Raw genomic sequence first — 26,822 nt, 5'->3', positions numbered from 1 at the left:
TACAGTTTGTCTTGCAATACTATTTTGCTTAGGATGCCTTTTTTTTGACGCTATTTTGGAGCCATGCTTATGGTTTTGGGGGACGAGGTAATGCTTACAAGCCATTCCTGTCCTCCCTGAGCATCTCCCTAGAGATGGTTTTTGGCACAGCAAAGCTTGAGACGAGTGCCTGGCTGGGGATGAGGGAGGGGAAAAAAGGTGAGGGGAGTGTTACAGCACCTCCTAAATCTGCTCGTGAATAAAATTTGTGTGGAGCGAAATTGTTGAGGGAAGAGGTTCTCCCTCCAGCTGAGCCTCAGCTTGCTGTAACCTGTGCCACCCTGTTTCGGGTTGGGGTCCGAAATAGGCTCCTGGGGTAGGGAGGAGGCACCTACTCAAAGCACAAGCAAAAGATGAATGTGCGATGGTTACGAGAACAATGACAGTGTCTGGTGTTTATTAGTCATCGTTTGGTAGGAAAGGATGTTCCCCTGCGCGAGGCATGACTTGGCTTGCTTTTGGGTCCGGGCCGAGACGGTGCGGGTTGTGTCCTTGGGGTGGGAAAAGTGACTTTGCTCTTCTCTTTGGGTTCGTGCCCTCCCAGGTGGTGCTGGAGTGCTTTGTGAAGAAGGACCTGGTGTACACGAAGGCGAACCCCACCTTCCACCACTGGAAAGTTGACAACAGAAAGTTCGGGCTCACTTTTCAAAGCCCCGCTGACGCTCGAGCCTTCGACAGAGGAGTGAGGAAAGCCATCGAGGACCTCATTGAAGGTACCTGCATTGAAGCAGCATCTGCTTCCACCTTTTGATGAATGGGGAAGGGGGTTTGAAGCCTGAAGGTGGGACAAGGAGTGGATTTAAAATCAGTTCTTAGACTTGGATATCTCTTGTGCTTGTGTCCGAGTGCAGCCAGGCACTTTACCCTGCTCTGAGCAAACCCCAGCTTACTTTTAGAACCGGAGTTTTCTCATCCCTTAAGGAGAGAAGGGATATCAGTCCAAGTATTTTCCAATCCTATCTGGCCTGGTCTGTCCAGATTCCCCCCCCTTAATTATCATCCAGTCTGTTATTACTGATTTTTTGATAGGCTTGGGTTTCACGCTAGCAATGGCAACTCAGACAGCCCAGGCTCTTCTTTATATGGAGCCAAATCTCATTTTACTGAGTCTTTGTTAAATCATGGTATGAATTCCTGCCTGGAGTTAAATAAAACTTTGGTTTGTTTTTGGTTTTTTTGCAGTAATTAGTTTTGTCTGCATCCTCTTAGTTGAATGGTAGTTCTTGAAGACTTTGTTGTGTTTTGTTTTTTTTTTTTTTTTTAAATTCTGTAAAAAATGCGTTTGAATTGCCTGTGCTTTGAAGTTGTCATAAATTTTTCCTTTTCCCATTTCATTACAATCAGGCAATTATAATACAGCTATAATTTAATAGTGCTTTATTTTAATGAAATTTAATTCTTCATGGGTTTTTGCTTGATTTTTTTTTTTTAACCATGCCACTTAATGTTGGGACTTAGTGGTCCAAAGCCTTTTTTATTCTCACCCGATGTGTTCAGGATATTTTTATATTTAGATGGTGTTATTTTTTTGAGGATACTAGCTCAAATAATACATACAGACACGTATTCTTTTGGAGTACATCAGCTACATAAGACGTCTTAACATTCTGGATGCCCTGTCCTTGCTTTAACATGGAAATGGTAGGTACTGGGAGAGAATTAGTCCCCTGGAGCTCTTTCTTGATCAATACCTTGTCTATTAGAGGAAGAATCTTCTCAACTAGTTATTAATTTGCTTTTTCACGTGCCATTAACATGAAAAAGTTACAGGTAGGCCTTCTGCTTTCTTCTTCTTGCTTGCTGAAACTGGGAAGCATTTTGAGTCGTAACAGTGATGTTTTATGTAAGTGGCACGGGATTGTGCAAAGTTTGAAGGAGATGCTAACTAGTCTGTATTGAGTAGTGCTTTGGAGATCCTGGTACGTGGCAACTCCTGTTCTGCTCTTTCTGATCCATTTTCCAGTGGAGGTATTTAAAAAAAGTTCTGCTATATCTCAGATACTTCAAAATCAGCAAATCTATATTTATCCCTTTAACAGCACAGACAGATCCTCATGAATGTGTTCCTCCTTAACTTCCAAATAAGGCTTTCTGAATGAAAAACAATAACCGGCTTGTGCACACAGAGCATTAGGCAGAGGTTTTCATTTATTGTGCATTTTTTGTTCATGTAGTTGATTAAATTTAGCAGGTAATTTGAAGCACGACAAACCATGTCCATTTGAAACTCCACTTCATGAAATCACTGCTTTATTAGAATCGTTGTTATTAATATTTAACCAATAGCTTGTTCCCTGTAACATCAGAAGTATAGAAGTTTTGTGCACAAGTACAGGAATCCTGTGCGGCTCTGTAGAAAGTCTGGATTTTTTACTTTTAAAGCTAATGTGGCAAATGTTACTTAGTGTTTTAAGTGGGCTTTCACACTTAGCTCTGTACATCTTCATGATGATGCAACCGAGAGCAGCCAAGGCTGGTGCGGATAGCATTATATAAGGCACATGATTTTTAAAAAATTCCAGAATGAAGGTGGTACAAACAGCTCAAGTATTTTAGTTAGGGATGTGGTGTGGCCCCAATTCAGTGTAACAGTGGGTTTACATTAAAAAAAAGAAAGCCTTTGACTTGGGGATTTTCCCCCCACAGGACATTTTGCTGCACCCACCGACCTTGGCAGCCTCAGGTGAACCCAGCTGGGAAAGGGATCTGGGACCCTTGGCCGGGGATGAGAGAGAGAAATCTGGCCACCCCTGGCCAGGTTTAACTCTATCTGGGCTTTAGCTTTCCTAACCTGATCCCTGGCTGCTCGGACAGTTTCTCTATAATCCTCCCAGGCACCTCCTTTTAGCTACAGCATGAACTTCACTGCCAAGTCCAGTGATGGCGTGTGCTGCCCTCACTGCCCTTCTGCGATGTGGGTGCTGACCAGGCTCCTCGAGCAGCTCCAGAGGGCACACCCGTGGGGTGACGGAGGAGGTTGGAGAAAGGCCGTGGGTTTTTTTCATGTGATTTCCCACTTTTCCAGATGTTTGCCATGCAGTTAATGAGAACTGCACCCTAGTATTTTGCTCTTGGTACTTAGACATTTCAGCTCTTTTCAAATACTTTGCTTATGTGGGGCAAGGTGGTTCTCTGAGAAGCAACAGATGACAGAGAAGACTTTTACAATATATAACAACTTCTGAAATTAGAAGGAAAAAAAAAGCCAATCTAACTCTTCATTAGAATCATAGAATGGTTTGGGTTGGAAGGGACCTTAAAGATCATCTGGTTCCAACCCCCTGCCCTGGGCAGGGACACCTCCCACCAGACCAGGTTGCTCAAAGCCCCATCCAGCCTGGCCTTGAACACCTCCAGCGATGGGGCAGCCACAGCTTCCCTGGGCAACCTGTTCCAGTGTCTCACCGCCCTCATAGTGCCTTAGCAGAGTTTCCAGGAGGATCTGCTCCATGATCTTGCCAGGCACAGAGGTGAGACTGACCAGCCTGTAGTTCCCTGTGTCTTCCTTTTTTCCCTTTTTAAAAATGGGGGTCGTTTCCCCTTTTCCAGTCAGTGGGAACTTCACCAGACTGCCACGACTTCTCAGATATGATGGATAGTGGTTTCGCAGCTTCATCCACCAGTTCCCTCAGGACCCATGAGTGAATCCCATCAGGTCCCATGGAGTTGTACACCTTCAGGTTCCTCAGATGGTCGTGAACCTGGTCTTCCCCTACAGTGGGTGATACCTCATTCCCCCAGTCCCTGCCTTTGCCTTCTGTGACTTGGACAGTGCGGTTAGAGCCCTTACCAGTTAAGACTGAGACAAAAAAGTCATCGAGTACCTCAGCTTTCTCCTTGTCCCAGGTAACCAGGTCTTTTCTTTCCTTATGGAGTGGCCCTACATTTTCCCTAGTCTTCCTTTTGTCACTGACATACCTATAGAAGGCCCTTGAGACCCCTGGCCAGATTTAACTCTATCTGGGCTTTAGCTTTCCTAATCTGATCCCTGGCTGCTCGGACAATTTCTCTGTAATCCTCCCAGGCATTGTCAAAGTGAGATTTATTTTTTTTAAATAAAAAGTCATCTTCCCCCCAGGTTTAGGGAATAGGTGAAGAATAACTCATATATGGTTTCTTGACAGCTGAGGATCTGGTCTTGAGCACTGATATAGTACATAGCCTTACCATTCTTCAGAAATGAAAGTCTTCTGTAATTAGAAGTGTTAACTGCTATTTTTAACGTAGTTAATTAGCATTGGCAGCCGCGCAGTTGCATGTCAAGAAACACTTTCGGATTTTACCTTTCCAGTCCAGCTACCAGTAAATGGGTTTTTCTTCCTTAATTTGAGCCACTCTTTTACACATCTACAACATACAAGGTTGTGAGAATCCAAATGTTTACCAGCCTAATAAAAAAAATGGCTGCACAGGGGTGCCATGTGTTTAAAAAGCTGCTGTTTGGTTGTTTTTTTCCTAGGGTCTACAACTTCCTCGTCAACACTTCACAACGAGGCCGAGGTTGGCGATGATGATGTCTTCACAGTAAGTACATCTCACCTGAGGTTGTTGTCTTTTATACTCCAGTTTACACGGTCAGGTTGGAAAGGGTTTTTCTTTTTATGCCTCGGGGTTGGCTTCCAGCCATCATCGTGTTTGGCCAGTGGGTGTTTTATTTGATGGAAGTATATCCTCTACAGAAGGTAAAGCCTTGGCTTTCTGTTGGCCTCCCATCATCACGTGAAAAGCGTGGCAGAGCAGATGTTGTCAGAGCTAGAAGAGGGTGAATAATAACTCTCAAATTTCCTGTGGCTTGGTCTGAGTGGTGCACACGCCTCTTAATACCTCTCTCTCTCTTTGAGAAGCTTCCCACAAACTCAAGTAGGTGGCTGCTACTCAGGTGCATACTGAAGGAAATAAGATTTTGAATTGCAATTGTTAACAAAAGCCAACTTTACAAGTGTTTCACCTGTGTGTGAAACGTAGAAAGTTCAAACAAGTTTTTCATCTGGAGGAAGGCACTGTAGCATGCCTTCTACCTAACCAGTGGTGACTTAAATAGGGGTGAGTTGTTTGTATTTAATTTGTGGTAATGTCTAAAATGCGTTTCAGAGCTTTTCTGAAGCAGAAGCAGCCTGCTGTCCCTGCTACACATGCACACTTTAAAAGGAAAAAAAAAAATAATTATGTCAGACCAAATTGTAATCTGATCACAGATATTCCACGGACTGAAAACAAGACACTCACAACTAATACTTTGTCTTAGTAAATTAATTTGCGTGGCTCCGATCGCAATCCCCTGCGCACACGTGTACATGGATTAGTTATATTATAAATGCTCTCCTTGTCCCGTGGTGCAGGTGGGGACTGGACGGCAGGAGGGTGGAAGCTGGGACATGTTCAGTGCAGCAGCATCAGGAAGCTCAACTAAAGTTATCTTTGGGATGCTTCCCTGCATCTTTAGGGTGAACGAGGGAACACTGAGGACCAGCATCAAGCTGTTTGAAAGCATGCGCCGGGAAGCACCTGAAGCCGAAAGGTGTTTTTGAGGGTGCTGTTTCACCACTATGGGGCCAGGGCAGGCTCCCTGCTGTGTTTTGACCAGATCCTGCTGACGGCTGGCATGTTGTCCGCATCTGTCCTTTTGTCACGGCTCCGGGAGACAAACAACAGCAGGCAGGGTTAAAAGGTGACTTCCTGTGCTCCGCAGCAAAACTGTCATTAGCAGCTGCTTCCCAACTACCTGCCAGCAGTGATTTATGGGCGCTGGGATGGGACAGGTTGGGGGGGAGGCACCCACTGGAGACAGAGCAGTTTACCAATTTGTGCTGTTTTGTCTCCAAATTCACCAGCTGGGGCTGGATGTCACACTGGACTCGCATGCCACTCTTCTGTGCTCGTCAGAAGGGGGATGACCATCGAAACATGCCTTGGGCGAGTGTGACCCAGCTCTTGCTGGGTGAGACGTGGAAATACTCTGCATTAAAGCAGTGAAAAGTAGTCTGTGGAAAATGGGAAGGGCATTTTTGCTGAAGTCCAACCGGCTGACATGTAGGGACCTGGGAGTGCTCCTGTATTTCTCCGCATTCTTGATTTTGTGGCTGAGTGTTGATTTTTAAACTTGTAGGGTGCTCTTTTACTGGGAGGAAGAAGTTGTTGCCTTAAAGTAGGTATTGCTTTACATTGGGAAAGTTGGATGAAGGGTGCTCCAGCTGTATCAAAATCACTCAAACTCCTGCATTAAAACTGAAGAGACAAAACTGCGAGAGATTTTTCCCCCCTAGTTGACCCCAGGGAGGTGACAGATAACCCCCTGCCGTGTAGATATTTATGGCGGAGGAGGAGGAGGAACCAAGCTACTTGATAGCATTAGCAAGGAGGGAAGCTTCAGCTGCGGTCAGCACCTTGTTGGGATTCAGGGGGACATCCGCACCGGGGTCGTGCCCTGCCTGGCAACTCTCTCTGCGTGTTGCGTGACCTACAGAGTAGTGAGAGGGACTACACCGATGGTGGTAGCTCGTGTGGTGCCATTGGTCAAGCTGTCACATCGGGGCAGGTGTATTGTCGTACTCCAAAAATCAGGCTTTAGGAGCACCTTTGTTTCGCTGAATATTTATTCTTTGCTTTCCTGGGATGGGACCTCTCCTTTTCCTGCAGTCTTTAAGCTCTTTGAAGCTCTCAACTTCCTGTTTATCTGGTAGATGATGGTGGAGCATGAAGTCTGCATAAGCCTGAAGCGTGGAGGGGTTTTAGACTGGAAGAAATTGATAGGGATGTGATATGTTTTATTTTTACCCTTCCGTTTCATTCTTTCTTTGCACTTCTTTTTTGACTTGTGTATCATAATCCATCTGGTCATCCTTGCACACAAAACTTCTTTACTACTTTGCTGTAAACTCTTTTCCCCAGCCACAGTGGTGGATTTTTTGGGTTTGAGGTTGGTTTTTTTTGCTCTGTTTTAAAGAGAAAGTACATTTGTTCTTTTTTATTTCCTAAGGTGGTTATTAAAATCTTCACAGTCCTCCCCCTCTCCCACACATGCATGAATAAACTTAACTGTGTGCGGCAGAATTTTCAAAAGCATCTGCATGATTGAGTCATTTAATCAGTCATTTACCCATCTCTGAAAATCCCAGCCATTGCTGTTGCCTCAAATATTTGGCCCGAGGTCCTGCCCCTCCTTGAAGATGTTTCAATCTGTTCAACCACAGCAGTCCGAAACTTCACATTTCTTATGCTGCTTTGCAGATGGCCACCCCAGCTTTATCTTGCATGTCACCACTGATGTTTGCACCAATGTAACGATACCGGCTTTAAAACAACCACTCTCATCACATGTGAGCACTGACCCTGATACGGCTGTTGGATATTGATTGACACGGGGCTCTTATACTGCCCCTGATCCTGTTAGCTTCAATACTGCTCTGTGGGATGATGAATTTGGGCATATTGTTGGTGTGCAACTCGTACATCATCTGTTTTGTTTATTTGTCAGCACATAACCCTTCCGGGCATCCAGCAAGTTATTTACATGGGGAAGCGAAGGTTTTCCTCAGAGGCAGAGCTCTGCCTCAGGCTGTGGTCTTGTGTGGCTTAATGGAGAATCATTTTGTTGTACCAGAAGGTGGGTTTTCTGTTTGTAAGGGGGTGAATTTTATGCAGCTGTTGACTGCATGAGCATTTGCTTGGGAGGCATCCCTGGTGTCGGTAGCCTTATCTCTTCCCATCACTGTAACTTGTGATGCCGAGACGATAACTTGGGCAATCTTTAAAAACAGGACTTTGCCATCTAATAATTTTCCTGTAGATTAGACCTACAGCAACTAGATGAATCAATACAACCTGCTGTTCTGAAACTGATACCTGACAGGGCAGAAAGCAAAAGAATATAGAAATAAATGTCACTGACTTGAGGAGAAGAATGCTTATTTCTAAAATGAAATCTCCGTTTAGAAGTTTTAACAATATGTCGTTGTGTTTCTTTAATTCCAGATCCTCAGTAGAGCCCATAAATGTTTTCCATATGTTAGCAAATAAATTTCTCCTGTCTTGTACATTATAAATCGTCCTCTCAAGAGATGCAATCTGAGTAAGACTAGCCATCCGTTCTGTCTCCATTGGGGGAGACGTTGTCATTGCAACGGTCTGAGATTGTTCTGTGTGTCTTCATCCATCCAGCCTGCATCTTCAGCCTTCTTTAATTAACATTCGTTTCAGAAATAATGTTTAATAAGACTGAATATATTGTGTAGTTCCTCAGCCACAGAATTTGCCATATAATTGAGTTCTTGTGCAAAATCTACACTTTTACTTTCAATTACAGATAATAATCCCACATGACCGTGAAGCGAAAAATGTGAATTGAGTCCAAGGAAAGAAAGGTCAATGTCTTCCAGAGTCTGCAGAGTGCCTGAAATGGTCTCTTTTAGCAACCCATCTGAAAAAGCAGAGGTGTTCCGAAACAAACCTTATGACCAGTTCAGTTGAAACGCCACTCATGCGTTTTTCAGATAAATCCTCAGCCTTGCGCCTGCTTCAGTGCTAAAGAAAAGACACCCACTGGCGGGAGCAACAGCTCCCATGGCGGTTCTGGTTTGTGTACCTAAAAATGACTGCAGTCCCCTTCTGGGTTAATGGGAATGTAAGGGAGAAAACAACAAAACTCAACCTTGCGAAGTTTGATATGGATGCTACAGTTGTAACTGTTTCATGTAATCAGTAATAATCTTTACAAAATCCTAGTTTTTGTTCAAAATGAGGCTTGCAGAGTTTGGCAGGTAGAGGTGATCTAGAGGTGCATGGCTGAGCTGCATGGCTGCATTTCAAGACACCTAGACTCAACCCGTTGCTTCTCTTGCTGACTCCTGGCTAAATGCTTCTTTACCTTGGTTCCCCAACTCCAAGGCGGGGAAACTATTCTCCTGCTTCACTGAGGTGATGTGGACTTGGTTGTTGCCGCCACCACTTTCCTTCTCAGGCTTTTAGCAGAAGTCTTCAGACTCACGTTTTCACCACGAAGTTGCGTGTTTGGAGCGATCTTGCCTTTTTCTCGGCAGGAACGTGTGTTCCTGTGCTGGGGGATGTTCGAGTTAGGAAGTTTGTCATGTGGCTTGGACGCTGCTGACAGTCATTTAAGAGACAGACACAATTACCCATTCTCCGCCGTAGCGGTGCAGATTGTGGCAGATGTTAATGTTACAGTCCTCCTTGCATCTCTTCTGGTTTCCTAATTAAAAAAGCAGATTTCTCCCTGCTGCCTTTTCCATGAAACCTTTTCCCTACTTTCATCTCCCATGTGGGCCTCAAGCGTGTTACAGCCTCACTATTAAAATTTATAAGATTTATGTTAGTTAGATAAACACTAAATCTAATTTTTCTTGCTGGCTTGGTCGTTTCACGTTCAGATGGTTCTTTTAAAGAACCACTGTAGCTCTTTTTCTTTAAAGTAGGCGTGTGGAAACCCAGTCCAATTACTTTGGAATACATTTGTAAGTTCTGTGTGATGCTGGAGCATCTCTCGTCCCACCACTCCGTGGAAAATAATGTTGCCGAGTAGAGAAGCATTGAGTTGCAAGATTTATTTCTTTCACGAGTTGCACTCAGGGATTGAGGAGCCGCGAGAGCCTGCAATTTCCTTTTTCTTAAGGCTAAGCTAGAGTAACAGAAAGGAAAAATGCCTTTTTGGAGGAGCAGAGCGCGGGGGGGGGGGGTGCCGTGCTTAGGTAGTCACCGTGAGCAAATCCACCTTGTTTGCTCTGTGAGGCTGAGCAAAGCGATTAGGGGGTTGTCACAGCGATAGGACTAGATGGCTTTACCTATGGTATTCTTCTTGCTCAGCAGCCAGCTCTGATGTCGATGTGTGGCCGAAGGGTGCGTTGCTGCTAGCCACATCCTCAGATGTCTGGATTTTGGGCTTGCGCTGTAAACCACAGCTGTTCTAATTCAGATTTTAAAAGGAAGAAAAAAAAAAAAAGTACTTGCCAAGAAGAGAGAAATTCACACACAGAAACCATCAGACTCAAATCCCTTCCTCCAAAAAAAATAAAAAGCCTTTCCTGGCTTTAAGCAATGAACTAATGAACTGGACTAAGATTTATTCATATTTTTTATAGTTGAGTCTCTGGAGTTATACACAGTGCTCTGGGCATCCCCGTCCTACACTTGAACAGTCAGTGCAACACCAGCCCACCAATTGCTCATCATATCTGAACACGGCTGTTGCTCTTCACACTTCAGCGCTGTAAAATCTGCCATGATTTGTTCCAGCAGACAGACTACCAAGGTAGTCCTGGAATCTGGAGTCATTGGTTTATCTGTGGTTTAATTGGTTTTTGGTTTTTTTTTCTTCCTCCCATTAATACCACAGTGTATTGTCTTCTCGATGGAATTCTTCCTGGTTTTTTTGTCAGGAGGGAGGAGAGATGCCACTAAACCAGTGAAAAGATCCTGAATATCCAGCTATTTTAAGGCTAGCCTCTTTTTATTCCTTTTTTTTTCCTGCCTTTCTTCACCTTTGAGTTAACTTTGGCCACAAGAAATTCATGTCACTCAATGGCAATAGTTACAGATGCTCAAAGAGATTTTTCAGTAGGGAAAGTCAAGGGGAAAGTTCTTCTCCAGGTGTCCGGTTTTTTTATAGTGTTGTGTTTCTCCCTTTCTTTCAGGACCTCCTGTTTGTTTTAAGTGATGCTGGAAATTAACCCACTTATTTTCTTACTCTTTCTACCAATACGAGCAAGCTATACTCACTCTGATAATTTAGTACAATGGTTGTTGTAGGAAATATGAAAATTGCTGTGGTGTGGAGGTACGCGGTATATAAAATCAATTTATTCTTACGTATATAACAGATTCATGAGATGTAAATGAAGTGAAGAGCTAAGGGGAACCAATAAGAGCGAGAACCAGGGGTTAGATTTGAAGCTTTATTTGCTTTCCTTAAAAGAAAGGAGGGGGAAGTAGAGGTCTTGCACAGTTTATGTATTGCTTTGTGTACTTATATTTTTTTGCTTTTGGGTCAATCTCTGGTGGGCAAAGCAGGCTTTTCTTGCTAGCAATCAGGAATATGCAGTTCAACACAATTCCCAAACGCACTGAACTTCAGCTGCTTTGGCACTATTTCAGTCTAAGGCTTTAAAACAGTAAAAACACCTCCTCCTTGGTTTTTTTTTTTTTTTTTTTAAAACCAAACTATCAGTCTGGTTGTTTTACCAAACACAGTCTTCAAACTCCTGAGTCCCTGGCAAGAACGGGATCACCCAACCGGCACTACAATGATTCCCGAGGGTCTGGCATTTGATTTTTTTTTTTTTTTTTTAAAATTTATTTTCTTTTCATGTTAACCCAAGTACAGGAAGCTGTCCTTCCCTGCAAATATCAGCCCACTGAGAGCTTGGGGTGTTCAGGGCGTCTGTGTGAAGACAAGGCAAGGAACATCTGTCATTCGGTAACAAATTATTAAGCAGAAAATATCTGTATTGCTATCAGATATTCCAAGTCTCGCTGTCATGTAGTTTTTACATAGCTAATTATAGCAGTGACTTGAATGTGTCGAGCTACTTTGCTGAGGGTAAGCAATTTCTCTTGTCACAATTCTTCCTCTCAAGACCATTTTTTTTGTAGTGTATTTTCTGGCTCTGTACTGTTCCCACATACAAACACAGTTGGTTCTGCACTGGGATTGGGATATATCCTGCAGGAAACTGAAATATGATATTCTGCTGTGATGGAAGTTTCCTTACAGCTGTATCTTGCCAGAACTTGTAGGTGTTGTAATTTGCGCACCAGTTAAGTATTGGGTTTTGTTCAGTTTGCCCCAGCAGTTCAAAAGAGATTTTTGTCAGATTTTTTTTTTCTTTCTCTTTTTAACATGCGTTCTCCCCTTTCCCTGTGCTTAAATGATGATCTGGTGGCATATTTTAGTGTGCTGGAGCTTCCGATTTTATACTCTGTTTAATTATTATGTATAACTAGACTTGCATTCATTTCAGTAATCTTCAGATTACTGAAAGCCTGTTTTCTTGTAATGTGCCATCACCTGCGGCTTCAGGATGAGAAGGGTCACCAGCAAACCTGCCAGTAGGATTCCTTGTCCAAAGGTGAATTGGCCGATGCCTTCCCAGCGGTAGTTTCTAGCCTGATGCGTTTGTGATCTCTGTGCGTTGTAGCACCGTTTCACAGTTGGAATCAGCTAGCTGCGTGTTTGTCTTCCGAAAAAAATAATTTGGCTGCGTAGTAATGTACTTAAACTATGTGATGAGTTAAAGTGTGAAGCTGTTTATGAGCGTCTTCCCTTCTAATTTGTCTGGAGCTGAAGGCTTTAGTGCCTTTGTGTGCTTAAGGCACAAATGTGTCAGAAGCAAAACATAGCCAAGACAAAATTGCCCTTTCTTAACATACAGAAGAATGGAGGGGAAGAGATTTCTCGTTCTTTACTTTTTTGTTTTAAAGGATTATTTTTTAACCTGGATCAGCTTGCTAGTTGGACTTAGCGCATGGCCCCGCAGGCAACAGCAGCAGCCCAGAAAAAAAGGGGGGTGAGCATCCCGACGGGGAGCCCGAATTGCTTGCTGCTGACAAAGCCACCCCCGAGACCCCTTGCTGAAGGTGGGCTTGCTGTTCCTCCCCAAAAGCGGCCACCGTGGCCCTTTCTGTTTCCCTCTGATCCCTTGCCCTCAGCCGGGAGGAGCGTTTGCAAGTATGGCTCGTCTTTTCCGTGTTTGCCGCTGCGGTTTTGCCTCCCTCGGCTTGTCATCGAAGCTTCACAGGCTGGGTTTGCGGCCTTCTCGTTTTGGCCTTGCTTTTGTTCAGCTGTGGTTCCCCAGGCATTTCTTTGGCATTATGTAAAGGGGACCTGATTTGAGGCAAGACACCCGTGAAAAGCAAGTTATTTTCCAGCCGGCTCGCTTCCCCCCACCTTGCTTTTGCAGCCCAGCCGTGCCAAGAGCGGAGCCGGCGTTGGCGAGCAGGAAAGAGGTTGCAGAGATTATTCGATGTGAAACCCCAGCCGAGGGATGCAACTTGACTTGCTGCATCTTTAGCCTCACTGTCGCTGAGAGCCAGCCGAGCGGAGAGGGGCTCCCGCCGTCCCCCTTTTACCAGCACGGCTGACCCCATGCTGAGCCAGCCCAGGTAAGTGAACCAAAAACTAGCCCTATAAAAGAAAGCGAATACTTTTCCGGTGGTTTAGCTCCTCCAGCCAGCTCGCTGTAGGGCCGGAGAAGCAGAAGTGCTGGTTCAAGGGAAACCGTAAGAGTGATCGGCTAAGCAGGCGGCAAAAAGTATCTGCCGCCCCGCTAATGTTCATCGTGCCGCCTGAAATTTGTCGCGTAGCCCCTAGCCGTGGATACACCACCTTCTGCAAGACACCTTCACTGCAGACCTTTGCTGTGCTTGTGCCGGTGGTACAAGTAAGGTTGTTCTTGCAGTCGTGGCTGAGGCTGGCTTAGTATTTATGGCATTTGTCTCCTTCATGTTGCTGCTGCGAAATTCATCCTTCAATTGAGACGAGAAGGAGATGACAGGGTAGCTGAGGGGGGGGGTGTTATGGCCGAACGTTATGCTTTTACCTTGAAAATACATAGTTGATGTTACTGTAGTTTTCCATTAGGTTCTTTCTTTAATCCGGGCTATGTAGTGTTTTGGCCGCGGGCTGCTTGAAAATTTCACAAAGACAGAAGATGGCCTTTTCCATTATTTTAATACAGAACCAAAGGAAGTCGCTGCTTTCAGCAAGCAGCTGTATCTGTAAGCCGCAATCTCTCCTGCTGCTGCGTCCGAACAAAACATTTTGTCCCAGGGCACTCATGGGAGGAGGCATCGGGGACGCCGGCCGGATTTGGGGTGTCTCACCCGGCCCCGGGCGCTGCCTCTGAAGGTGACAGGCGGAGCAGACCCCACGCGGGGTCTAAATGCGGCTGGAAAGAGGCAACCTTGGCTGGGGGACAGAGCGATGATTGACAACTTCCCGCGCTGCAGCAGAAAGGATTAGGGAATCGCCACCCGGCACATAACCCGGCTGCACTGGTGGGGCCAGAAGGATGCGAGTCTGGAGCGAGCTGGCAAAGCTGTGGTCAGCCCCAGCACCCCAGCCTCTCTGTGTAATTTAGAGGGGGGAAAGCATTTGTCCCCTCCGGGTGCCGAGCTCAAGCATTGGTGGTAATATGAAGGGACCTGGGTCAGAACCACGGGGCAAATGACTTTGCCCTGCTCTTCGGAGGGAGCTTGTAATTTCCACATACTGTTTAAATGCTTGCAGTTCTAATTAGAATCTGTTGTCTCATGTAACAGGTAGAAAATAAAAGAAAGAAAAAAAAAAAACCCACCAAAACACAGAGAGTTCAGGTCACTTGGAGCGCATGCCCAAGTTTTGCTAGTCTAACTGTAATTTGGTTGCATCCTCTCAAATGTTTTTTGGGTTTTTTTGTTTGGAGTTTCTTTTTTTGGAGAGCTTGGAAAGGAAGAGGAGGAGTTTGGTAAAGCTAAGCAATGAAACGTGCTTTTACATAAAGCTTCAAGAATGACTTTCCTTTAAAGTGGTAGGCTACTTGCACCCCTGTAATGGAAAAAAAACCCAAAACCGAACCCTCTGACGGACAAAATACTGCAGGATGGTACTCTCCCCCTGCCCCCAGGCACGTGTTTGGTAGTAACTGAGAATGACGAACAGAATACATGAGTCTGGGGAGCTCAAAATGGACTTCTGCGCAGTACAGAAATGCATTATAAACAACTGCATCTAAATAGCCCTGTTTCCTTCCCTCACCTGCCTAATGTGTTTTGCCAAGGGTCTGCTCGCCCTGTATCTCGTAAATATTTTACGAAAATTAAATCAGAAGTAATTATAGGGAGCAGTTCATCTGTCTCTGGTTCTGTCTGCGAAAGGGGAAGGAAAGGCAGAAGTAAATAAGGACCATTGCATTTTTAAGTGGAGCCTGACATATTTGCAGTGCATGTGAAGAAGGTATTTTAAAAGTTTGCATCAGCTGTTGCGTTCTATTTTGGTGATAGATTCCAGCTAAAATAATGTGGATGCTCATAACTGTGTGAATAAATGACCCCTAACTGGCTTCTTAAAATATCGTATCAGTCTGCTGTGGGAAGTTTGCATTTAACTGTTTTTTCCCCTCTGTTTGTAACCTGATGTATTATATAGGAGGAGCGCGCCGCTGAGTTTAGAGGCTGCAGTGTTGAATTTGTATGAAGTGAAGATGTTAACAATTGATTAGGTACACCGATTCTTCTAGCTTAGCTAATCTAATTTTTGTTAGCATTGTTTTCTTTCCCCTCACCCCCCAATCTTATTTTCTTCCTCTCCCCCGCCTCTTGTAAACCTCAGTGTAGAAGAGCGGAGATTCAGCGGTGAGTTATGTGGAGCCATCTGTTCCCAGCTGCGCTCAGCAGCAGCACAGGCTCGTGCCATCCCCTGTGCACGTGCAGTGTTTAACACCCCCCTGGCTGAGCTTCGTTCCTTTATTTCCTAGCATCCCTACCCGTCTTCCGAAAGGAAGGCATTTCACCAGCATTGGATGTGCTAAGTTCCCTGTTGGCGTCTTAAAATTACGAGCTAGCGCTTTCCAAGCAGCTATGCTGATGACAAGTGGGTCAAATACAGAAGAGTTTAAAGAGGAGCTGGCACCCACCTCCCTTTCCAGACCCCCCGTCTCTGCCTCCTGCTTCTCCTGGGGACCCTCCTCTGCCATCAGGGCACAAACCTCTATGGGTGGTCAACTGGGGTCAGGGAGCTGATATGTAAAATGATTTTGGGCTGGATTCCTGTGGTTCTCCACCCAAGCATGCACACAGAGCAGGTGATGGGACCGGTGGGAGGGAGAATCAGGCACCATCGCCTCCCCACGGTGGAACGGACCTCAGTGGCCATCTCTCATGGCCTTCGCAGAGGACAGCTGTGGCAATGTGGTTAATATTACTTGATAGGGGAGGGAGGCTTTGCTAATCTGCGGAGCTGTACGAACACAAATATTGGGCAGCTGATCATCCCGACAATGTTGTAGTCCGCACTGGCATGTCATTTCCAAGGCATAAACAGATTAACAGAGCCCTTTATGCAAAAAGCAAAAGCTTGCCTCTGTCCCTGGGTGGTTTTGAGCAATCGGTTGGTTTAAACAGTTCGCAGGTTTTGGTAAAAAGATCCCGCTGAAGCGATGTAGTTCATTCCAGCATGGAGAAATCCAACTAGGCCAATCCAGCAAGGAGGAGTTTTAGGAACGAAGAAGGAAACGTAAGAGTCCTGGTAAGGAGAGGCTCTGCAGATTCACAGGGACACGAGCACCTCATGGGTTGGCAGAGCCATCCCACTCTCACCACTGTACCGTGGGATCGCTGTGCTGCCTGGGAAGCGGCCCCACTCACTGGGGCTTGTGGTTTGGGGTCCATCCCCCCCCCAACATCCTGGTTCTCCTTTCTAAGCACCTGATACAAAGGCTTTTCCATCCATCACAGAGGTGTGCCCAGTGGTGCAGTAAGGGCAGCACAAGGGGCATCGTATAGGAAGGAAATGTCACATGTACCCGCTGCTCCTGGGCTGAGTCCAAGCAAAATCGGGTCTGTCTTAACTCCTCCCTCTGACTTTTGCAGGCATTTCTCTTCGTATCTGTTCAAATGCCTGCTTTTGCAGATGCGTCTGATGCCTTGTGTCACTGGCAAGTAGTGAAACGGGAAAATCTCACTGAGGTTTCCCCCTGACCACATCAGAGGGTTTGCCATATTGTCTGATTCTCGTATATTCTTTTTACTCCTCGAAGTGAGCTGTTAAGCCGCGTCTGTGGCCCATGCAGAACTGACCGATGGTGCCAGGAGCGGGTTTAGCATTAGCTTAACAGAGATGATCTTGTGCACCGAATCCTTGTAAATGTTCCTTAAGTTTTGCTGACTTAAGAGAGCGCAGCCACCAGCATCCTTCTGTCACTAAAAGCCAAAACCACAACATTTAAAAATAAGAATAAAAAAGGTAGCAGTAAAACTATCTAGCTTTCTGCACTTTATTATTGGTATTTGTGTAAGTGGTGACTAGGAAACAGTCCAAACATTTGAGAAATTATAGTCCTGCTCTGGGTTTAGAAAAATCTGAATCCGTGCTTATTGTAATGGTTGTGTGTAGCCACTTTGTCTTGGAGCTATACTGGAATATGATCTAATGTGAAGCTTTTCCTTCAGGCTCTCTGCAAGGGAACAGGACTGGATTCAGCTCCAGCGGTCCTCAGTGGATGAGAGTGTCAAAATGTTTCAAAAAAGTATGGAAGTGGTTTTCTTCAATATTAATATCTGTCTCGTCTTCAGTGATAGGAAACAAACAGGAATTTGATGGAAGCATTTTCTTCCGTGGCTTTATCTTGCCATGACAAATTAAAAGCTTGTGCTCAGGAGCCAGGAGTCTCAAATCTTTTTTGATTTTTTTTTTTTACACTGAACCTTTTTTAATACTTAGATAATTTAAGCCCCCTTTGAAGTGGGCTGTCCTGAATATAGGGGGCACAATTAGAGGTTTATGGAAAATGTCAACTGTTTCCTTTCCTCGTTTTCTTGAATAGAGAGAGGTGTTTTGAGACAAAAATTAGGATTTTTGTTCTTCCCCTCTCTGTGAAACTCCAAAGTGCTGTATCTCTTTAGGCTTAAAAAGAAAATCTAGAGCGGAAAGGAAAGACTTGTTCTGGCAAGATTAAGCTGAGGGAGTTCTGCGAGACTATATTTTATCTTAATTTCTTTGGAAAAGTGGAAGTTTCTTTGCCTTGCGTCCGAAATAGCTCTCAGACTTCCTCTTTGTGAAGTTCATAAACAGCAGAGGCTCTGCAGATAAACTTCAGATTGGCGCTTAGCTTGGTATTGCTCGCTTGCTGTACCGTTTCGCCAACTTTATCATTTTTCCTTTCCGTATTGATAGCACAGCTGTGTTTCCCCTTATTCCAGCGAATGAAAAGGGCCAAGTGAAGAAGAGCTGGCTTGTACCGGGGCTCCTAAGGGATCGCACCTGGGCATAGCACACAAACAAAGGGCTCTGGCTGCCTGTGGGGAGCTCATCGCACCGGTCTCAGCCGGAGGTCGTCGGGCTACGGTCGGGGGGGAGGATGCAGCTTGCTGGCTGTCATTTTTCCAGGCTCATCCTCAAGCCGTGAATTGGTGAGAGAGCTGCGTTTCTTGTCCTGGGGACAGTGAGGATGTCTTTTCAGTTGAGGAGATGGCCATGGGCTCCGCTTTAACATGCCCAAGCTTCCCAAAGTGAACACAGGAGCCGCTGCAAGGAGGTTTCGTTGTTGCAGAAGGCTGCCTTGGTAAAGATGAGATTTTGAGCCCCCAGGGAGCAGGTCGGCTTGTAGAGGGCTTGGGCTTTTGCAAAGGTCAGGCTGGCACGGGTTTTTGATTTCTTTAGGACCATTATTTGCAAAACTACTTGTTCAACATCATGATACTTCTGTTCCCCCTTGTCCTCTCCACCTCATGTAACCATTAAACATTTTTCCTAGAGGGAAAAAAAACCCCATCTTGTCTTGCTTGACCCACGATTATTTTTGACAGCAAACTTGTGAATGCTTTAGCTGGCTGAAAGCACTTCTGCAACTTACAAGTGACAGAACTCCATAATTTCCCTCTGGCAACTGATTTCTGACAAGCAGATTGTATTGCTTTGTAATTTTGAGATGAATCTTTCTTCTTTTTCATAGTCACCCTCGGATGTTGCATCACACAAGGTGAACCTATTCTGTAAAGCCATTAGGGGCAAGGTGATCAGTCCAGTTCAGGAGCAGGAGAAGGCTTCTTTTTCTCATGGTTTTTATGATAGATACTTATCTCAGAATATTACTTAGGCACCTGATTAGCCGCCCGTTCTTGTGTAACAAATCCATTTCAATGAGAAGTAAACTGCAGTAAATGATTAACATAATCTTCTTTACTAATGACTAGGGTTTTTTAATTTAATGAGTCACATCTGAAAGTCTGAGGGGAAAACAGGGACACTTTTTTTTTTTTAAGTGATCACAGTGCAATCATTTGCATGTAGAAGCCCGGTGTTGTTTCTCAAAGCAGCCATATCAAACATGCGGTATGTGTGCTTGCTCAGATATGTACAGCTCACTTGCAAAAGGAAATGTGTTGCACGGGTTTTATAAAATTACTATTATGGTCATGATTAATGATTTTGTTATCCAAGCAGTGAAACCGCAAGACTTTGCGACCGCCACAGCGATCGCAAAGCTCTAGTATGTGCAGCACAAATTTCTCTAATTGAGCGTTTGAGGGCGTGTTGAAACAGAGTTTGTTGCTGGACTCCCTGTTCCAACAACTTTAGTTTTGGGTTCATTTCTCTTATGTGGCTACTGGGCATGTTTTCAATAGATTCCCCTCAAAACCAAATACTGGAGCTGGATTGGTTTCAACAAGCTTTAGAGGAAGACAGCGTTTCTCTGACAGACCAGTGGCTTGATGGTTTGGGACATGTTTTTCCATCAGTGAAATAGCCTGGCTCTGGAGACCACGACCTTTCTAGACATAGTCCTGTAGGCAACTGTGGTCTGTTTGGGTGACCTGCAACAAACCTCTCATGTCTGCCACTTCCACCATCCTCCCCAAAATTTTCACTGCTATGCTGGTGGTAGAAAATCCCAGCCAAGACCCAGGCTTGTCGTGGGAGACAGAAGTTGTTCTCGGCTTCCGTTACTGAAAAATTTTGGCCATCACTACAAACAGTAGTGGCAGCTGGCTGAAGGTGAGGGTGCCTTTTCTTTGAGAATGTGCCTGATTTTCACCAGTCACCAAGTCCAGGGTCAGTCCCAGTGGAGTGGCATGGAGAGGACAGTATGCTTTTGAAGGCCGGAGCATCATCATGCCTTTGATTCTTGGTCACTTACTTTCTTCTGGGGGCTTCCATATGGCTTCAGATTTTAATTATGGGTTCTGTCAGAAGTACCTCCTTCTGTTTGAATATCTAAGCCTGTTCCAGTGAATGCCTCACGATATTCTGTTTTGAAGAATACCAGAAGAATAATCTCTTCCTGCTTACATTCCCACGGGACTCACAGTTCAGCAGACTTCTCTTCCCATTTTCTACCCTTTTTCCCCAATCTTCAAACCATTAATTCCTATGTGTCGAGAGCCTTTTCTCCTACAGGAGTTTGAAACTTTGATGGGGGACCTTGTTGGAAAGCAACAGTGCTTTTCCCAGGCCATGGTCAGCAAGGTAACCCTGCAGACACTGCGTTTGTCAACCAATTGCCTTTAGCGTCACCAACCAGGAGGCAGCGTGAACTTTTTTACAGACGATTGAACAGAGACCTAGTCTCGGATAGCTTGCTTTCTCCTGTTCTGAGTGCTTAGAGTAAGTGTTTGTGTTGGCAAACTGCCCCTCTAATCTTGAGGACATTGAACGTGGAAATGCAGCAATTTTTAATAAGGTGAAAGCGGAGGCCAGAGCCGCAGCCTCTGTGGTATGCTGCAAACAGGTTTTGTAGCCATGTCAACACTTGTGGGGGAGAGGCTCGGTTGCCCTGCTGGGTCTGAAGGAGAATAAGGTGTGGAGGAAAGCAAGGGTAGATAAGAATCGAGCAAGATAAAAATCACTACAGCCTCTTTTCCAATTGCCTGTTGCAGAAATACTGCCTTCCCCGAGAGGCAGCAAATAGCAGGCGGCTTGGAGGGCTGGTTATAGCTCCCAGCTGCCCCGCTGAGATTATCTAGCAGTTCTATCCAGTTTGGGATTTTTATTTTCATCTAGGTGGGTGAGGGGGTTGCAGGCCAGTATGTGCAACCTCCTCCAGTTGGATAATTTTCCCAGGCTTCGTTATTTTGACCATGAGCACCTATGATGTTTTCAGAGGGTATCCACAAAAGGCTTGTCCCAGCAGGGCTTGGCCGCGGTGCCAGTGGAGGTGAGTGGTCCTACTGGCTGGCACAGCACCATGTTATGGCCCTGCCTCCTTTTTGGTTCATGCCAGTCAAAGTGTAACTTTGAGAGCACTGGATGAGGCTTGCCAGGACTATGGGGTGTGTGCCTCTGTTGTTGTTCTGAGAAGCTTGAATTAGAACTTGGCATCTGGGTCTGCACCACACACGGCGCTGCAAAAAGGTACTCATGTGAGGTGGCTGTTGTAACTAAACCCTAACTCTTCCCAGGTTTTCCAGTTAGGTTGGAAGCATAATGTTATTATGAAGTACTGGCTTGTAGGAGCTGCTCATTTTCTTTTGAAACATCCCCAGAATGTGCTAGATATTGTAGGACCTAAAGGTACAGGCACAAGAAATTAGCTTTGAAGGGTTTAAACCCCAGATTTGAAGTGCCTTTGTCTAATACGTTATGAAGACTGGGCTGATGAAACCCCGTTTTAAAAAGAGCCTGACTATCAGTGCAGTTACATTTTAGAGGTGTTGTTAACTATCTTCAAGAGTTGTTCTGCTTCTAGGTACTTGTGTAAAACAAACAAACAAAAAACCACAAAAAAACCCAACAACCCACACACACCCAAAACAAACGTGCATTAAAAGTCTGTTCCTCATGGGTGGGTCAGCCATTCATTCATTCAAAACTTATCCTGCTTGTTGTACCTCTCAGATAACCCAGCCTGGCTTTACATCACACTGCAAACACATCTGAATATTTGCTTTCAATAAAGTAAGTTGGGAGTTCAGTGCTTTTAACTGCTACACCGGTTAAAGAGAATCAACATCTATTTTGTGTTGTAATGCTTTAAGGTGTGCTCACCTTTGGACAGAGTCTTGCAGAGCGCTGTTTTCAGAATAAACAAATATCCACAATGAGTGTTCTTGTATTCTTGGAGTAACAGACGTGTCTAGTACGATTCATTGGAAAATAATATTTAGAGAGTGCATTCTTGACAAGGGGAGAAGGTTTTTCAGGTAAAACCAGTCTTCTCGCGCTACTGATACAACTTTTCTCCGCTTTTGAGGTTGTGTCTTTAGCCAACTGTTGTGTCAAATAGGAAACCTTTCCCTTGGACTCATCCTAGCTGCAGCACAGCTTGTTAGCTGGAGGGGGATGGAGATTTTTCTTAGTTCAAAGCACCAATATTTTAGGTATTTCAGGCAGGTGCAATGTTACAACTCTTCTAATCATTGTGCATGGAGGTTCTTTTTCCTGCTCCTCATCTGTTAGTGCATTTAACAGCTGTCCTCTTGATATTGATGGTAATATGAAAAACCCCAACCAATCTATGAAAAGAATTAGTGGTCAAAACTCTGAATGTCTAGATATTGTATGGAAACTATTTTAACCAAGGAGGGCCTATGGAGAGAGGGTAGCTAAGACTGGTACCCCACTGTGTATTTCTCCAGGAGGAGAAATATGTATACTAAGAAGCTGCGGGTGTTGGCAACAGCATGTTATTGAGTGATATTTCACCCTTTCATGATTGTTGTTGTGTAATGATGTAACTAATTAACCTAAAGAAAGTGCTCACCGTGAGCCAGGAATGTATAAAAACACAAGTAACATTCATTGCACATTAGAGATTAGTGACAAAATGAGGAAAAAAAAAAACAACCCTGAATTTTTTAAAGGAAAGCTGGCTATTCAAGTAGCCTGTGATGAACTGGAATTTGGTGAGTGTTCGGAGAAGAATGTGTAAAGGAGTTTTTGGCTTAATGGGGCGCTTGCAAGTCATCAAAATTGCCAGTATTTTTGTAGCCTGGGCACACAGATCCTCTGTCTGAGTCTGCCCGCAGGACTTACACAATTGCATCATTTGATGGAGTTTAACTTTGCTCTTCAGAGGTAGCTTCTAGCATGAAAGCTCATCATCCCGCAATGCCCAGTATAACAAGTAACATGCCAAGCAAATACGAGTGGTGTTGGTGAAAATGTCATGGGTAGGCTATGGCATATTATTTTTCCATGTGTGTGGCAACAGCTTTAATGGCCTGGCAACAGATCTGCCTCTTTCAAGTATTTTATGTGAAACTTTATGAAGCTGCCTGCTGTCAGGTGTTGCCAGTATTGCAGGTGTGCGCAGAGTTAGCGAGTGGCAAAACATCTCTTTTAATACCGCGTGCAGTAACAGCTGAATGTATGACGATTTTTTTCCCCCCTTTCCATTTAAAACAGAATGCTACAGATAGCTCCTCTAACTCCTCTCAAAAAAGGGAACAGCCTGTGCGAACTCTGGCTTCTCCTGCATCCTGCGAACATCGAAGAATTTGCACTCGTGGACACCTTCACGACCATTATAGCTCTGACCACTACCATCTAGAACAAGTAAGGTTTCTTCCTAGTGTTGCGACCTAAAGGGCTGTGTCTGCTATAGCTAAGACTGGTGTTTAGTTTTCCCCCCACATCCCTGGAAGACCCCCCCTCCCTTCCTCCCCTTTTCCTTCTCAGTTAGCTTTACATGGCTTCCAATTCCTGAAAAAAAAAAAAAGGGGGGGGGGGGAGGGGGGGAGTGATTTACACTGCGATTTAATATGTTATGTTGTACCATGTAAACACAGACCATTGTAGGTCTGTGACAATTGTACTCATTCCTAATTGTACTCGTTCCTGAGCCGAAGGCTGAAACTCTGTGATGGGTCATGGCGAAGGGCGTACAAAGAAGGAAAGACAAAACTGTTAAATACTGGCTTTTCACTAAGCAAGGAGACAGTGATTGCTGGTAGCAAAGTGAGCTTATTTATCTTTTTTTCCTCTTCATCTCCATCTCTACTTCCGCAGTCAGTACCGCGATCCTACCGGCACGTCAACTTTCCAGACGATGACGAGGAGATAGTGCGCATCAATCCTCGGGAAAAGATTTGGATGACTGGATACGAGGACTATCGCCATGCCCCAGCACGAGGAAAGAACTTTGATCCTGATGACATGGACTCCTACGTACGTTTTGCCAAAAGCGAGGCCTCAAAACACGAATACACTTATCCTTACGTAGACAACTCGGACTTTGACCTGGGTGAAGATATCAAGGGTGCTGTGATAAAGACTCAACCTGTCAAATTCAAGCCCAGGCGGAAGGAAGATGGTGAGAGGTCGCGGTGCGTGTACTGCAGGGATATGTTCAACCACGAGGAGAACAAACGGGGTCAATGCCAGGATGCTCCAGACCGCGTCAAGACTTGCATCCATCGAGTGAGCTGTATGTGGTGCGCAGACACTATGCTCTATCACTGTATGTCCGATCCAGAAGGAGACTATACAGATCCTTGCTCGTGTGACACCAGTGATGAAATGTTTTGCCTCCGGTGGATGGCCCTTATAGCCTTGTCTTTCATTGCTCCATGTATGTGCTGTTACTTGCCGCTTCGGGCTTGTTACCACTGTGGGGTCATGTGCAGGTGCTGTGGTGGAAAACACAAAGCTGCTGGATGACTACAGATGCATTCAAAGTGTTACGTTTTTCCTGTAGTTCAAGGAACACGTTGGTTTTGGAGCATTGAGATCACTTATTTTGATGCAGCCACTGTGCCCAACAGCATCCAGAAACCACCAGTTTGGATCACTTTACATTCGGTCGTCTGGGGCTCACACTGCATTGATTTGCTCATCAAGTGTTCTAACTAACTAACCTACAGCATAGACTTTTGTATTATTAATCTGTAATCAAAACAGACTGTCTTGTACATGTTCTTTCTTTTTCTTTTTTTTTTTTCCAGTTAAAATGAGTTTGAGAAAAGAACTGCTTTAAATGGTGGTGGATTGTAGAACATCTCCAGGCTGTGTCCGTCTTGCCTCTGCGGTACCATCAGCATGTTAGCAAGCTTTGGCATTTCTAGAAACGGGGTGGTGTAGTGAATGAAATCTCACTCGGAAGATATTTTAACTTGCTGTCAAGTTATTGTGTGTGTATAGAAGGTGTGCTAGTAACAAACTTGTACCACAACACAGTATTTCTGTCACTGGTTTTCTTTGGGTTTTTTGTTCTGTTTTCCAAAGCCAAAATAGCCATCTAAGCTGCAGTTTCTCTTCTAGAGTCCATTGTCATTTCCTTCAGCAAACATCTTAAATTACTTCTCTGTTCATAAAGCTCTGTGAACAGAAAGCAAGGCTCAGTTTCCATAGTCACATAACCATTGAGAAATCTGGTAGTTCTCCTTACCTGTAATCATTTCAGACCACTACTTGAAAGGGAAACTTAAATTTTAGGGTTTTCTTTTTTCCCTAAATAACATTGGAAAAACAAAACTGTGTTTTCAGAGTTCTGCCCAAAAGAAAGGGAACTTCTTCATTAGCCAGCCATGTAATGATCTGTGAATAAAACACTAAGGTTCCAGATGAGGAAAATTGTTGTTATGCAAAGAATTACTAACAATGCAACGTCAAAAGCACTATTATGGCAATTCTGGGGAAATGCTGCATTAAGTGGTGGATTATATGGAAAATTGTATCTGTCTGTTTGTTTTCTGTACAACACATGAGCATGAGAACATACGCGTCCACGGTAGAAACTACATTTAGCAATCTAAACAGGTATTTATAATCAAAAAGCCAGGATGTCGACCACCACTTCCATTTCCTGACCTGCGGTCCCAGTCCTCCAGATGCTTACACGAGTCTCAAATGTATTGCGCGTGCAACCGTTGTTCCTGTGACTCTGTGTGGAGGATTAAGCATGTGAGTCTTTGCAGGAGCCAGACCGAAGCGTCTCCCTGGCTTTCCTCTCCCCAGTTCACCACCCAGATTTATCAAGTGGATGCATAAGGTGCATACAGCAGGATAAGATTACTTTAATTTTTTTTTTAATTTTTTTTTCTTCTAAATGTCATGTTGTCTTGTGTACAAGGCTTGTAATTAGCTTGGAAAAAGAGTATTTTTCTAATATATTACAAGGAATAGCCAAATAATTTTTATTAAAAAAAAAATGATTTAGTGCAGTGAGCTCTAACTAGCATAGTACAATCTGAATACTTTGAGGCAGCTAGGGATTGGCTTGTCAAAGCTGGCACTGCTGTTCCTGCCATAATTTCTTTCTGCAGTAAATTGCCAGTGGGCGCATGTCCTTTCCCTCCCTCTATTGCACATTGACATCAGTCTTAAAAGAGGAATTTTTTATTTTTTTTAATTAATTTGCCAAATAAATGTAAAAGGAACGCTTGCCATTCTTTTCTTGGTGGAATGTCCCAACGGTTCCTCTGAGAGTTAATCACAGCTTTTTAGTCAACCATGAATTAAGTATGCAATGTGCTTATACACTATAGAGTTTGGTAGGCTTAATTCGTAGCAGTTGCTGGGGATTTTTTCGGTTGGGAAAAACAAAACAAAACAAAAAGAATGATAGTGGAAAAGGGATGGAGTGTTACACTCTGGGTGATGTGTCTGGGTTTGCTGAATGAAATATAAATATTTTGTGCCTAATAGCAGTTGACAAATCTCTCAATGGTGTCTAGTAAACATCAAGCCAGCCTCGAAAAAAAAAATAAAATTAATGGAACAACCTTTTCCTTTTATTTCTGTTCTCAAAGTTGTTTCATGTAAACAAACATCTGTAAGATCTTCTCTCTATAAAGCACAACACTACAAAAAGATCTTACAGCTTTTTGTCCGGTCTTGAAGTGCCCCTATTTATTTAAGTAAAGTAGACATACTCCAAGCCTTTCTGTATGTCTGGAAATAAAAGTTAAAAAAAAAAATCCCTCTTTTTTTTTTTTTTTTTTTTATTTTTTTCTTCCCCCCTCCTGCCTCCCTCTTCTCTTGGGTTTCTGTAATACTTGTAGATTTTGCTGCGTGTGTTATTTGGTTTGTGAAGGCAGTGGTGTAAGGGCACAATGATAGAAATGGGTGTTTTTTTGTAAATATTTCTCCTTAATTTCCACACTGCTGCTGAACAGTGTGTAGCGTTCTCCCAGTCAGCTTT

At 44.3% G+C, this 26,822-nt stretch overlaps 1 protein-coding gene across 2 annotated transcripts in view; it reads left to right on the top strand.

The window, feature by feature from the left end:
* The window catches only part of SPRED2 (sprouty related EVH1 domain containing 2), a 65,911-nt gene extending 39,545 nt beyond the window's left edge, over window positions 1–26,366 (top strand). For both annotated transcript variants that reach the window (XM_054195251.1, XM_054195250.1), the window contains 4 exons: window positions 584–752; window positions 4,499–4,563; window positions 23,087–23,236; window positions 23,690–26,366. In XM_054195251.1, coding sequence (XP_054051226.1) covers window positions 584–752; window positions 4,499–4,563; window positions 23,087–23,236; window positions 23,690–24,340 — 1,035 coding nt within the window. In that variant the 3' untranslated portion in view covers window positions 24,341–26,366. The remainder of the gene's footprint in view (window positions 1–583; window positions 753–4,498; window positions 4,564–23,086; window positions 23,237–23,689) is intronic.
* The last annotated feature ends 456 nt before the right edge of the window (window positions 26,367–26,822 follow it).

This window comes from Rissa tridactyla, chromosome 3 (assembly GCF_028500815.1).
Source record: "Rissa tridactyla isolate bRisTri1 chromosome 3, bRisTri1.patW.cur.20221130, whole genome shotgun sequence".
Taxonomy (NCBI): domain Eukaryota; kingdom Metazoa; phylum Chordata; class Aves; order Charadriiformes; family Laridae; genus Rissa; species Rissa tridactyla.
Note: the sequence above shows the minus strand (reverse complement) of the source record. Positions and strands in the feature narration are given on the sequence as shown.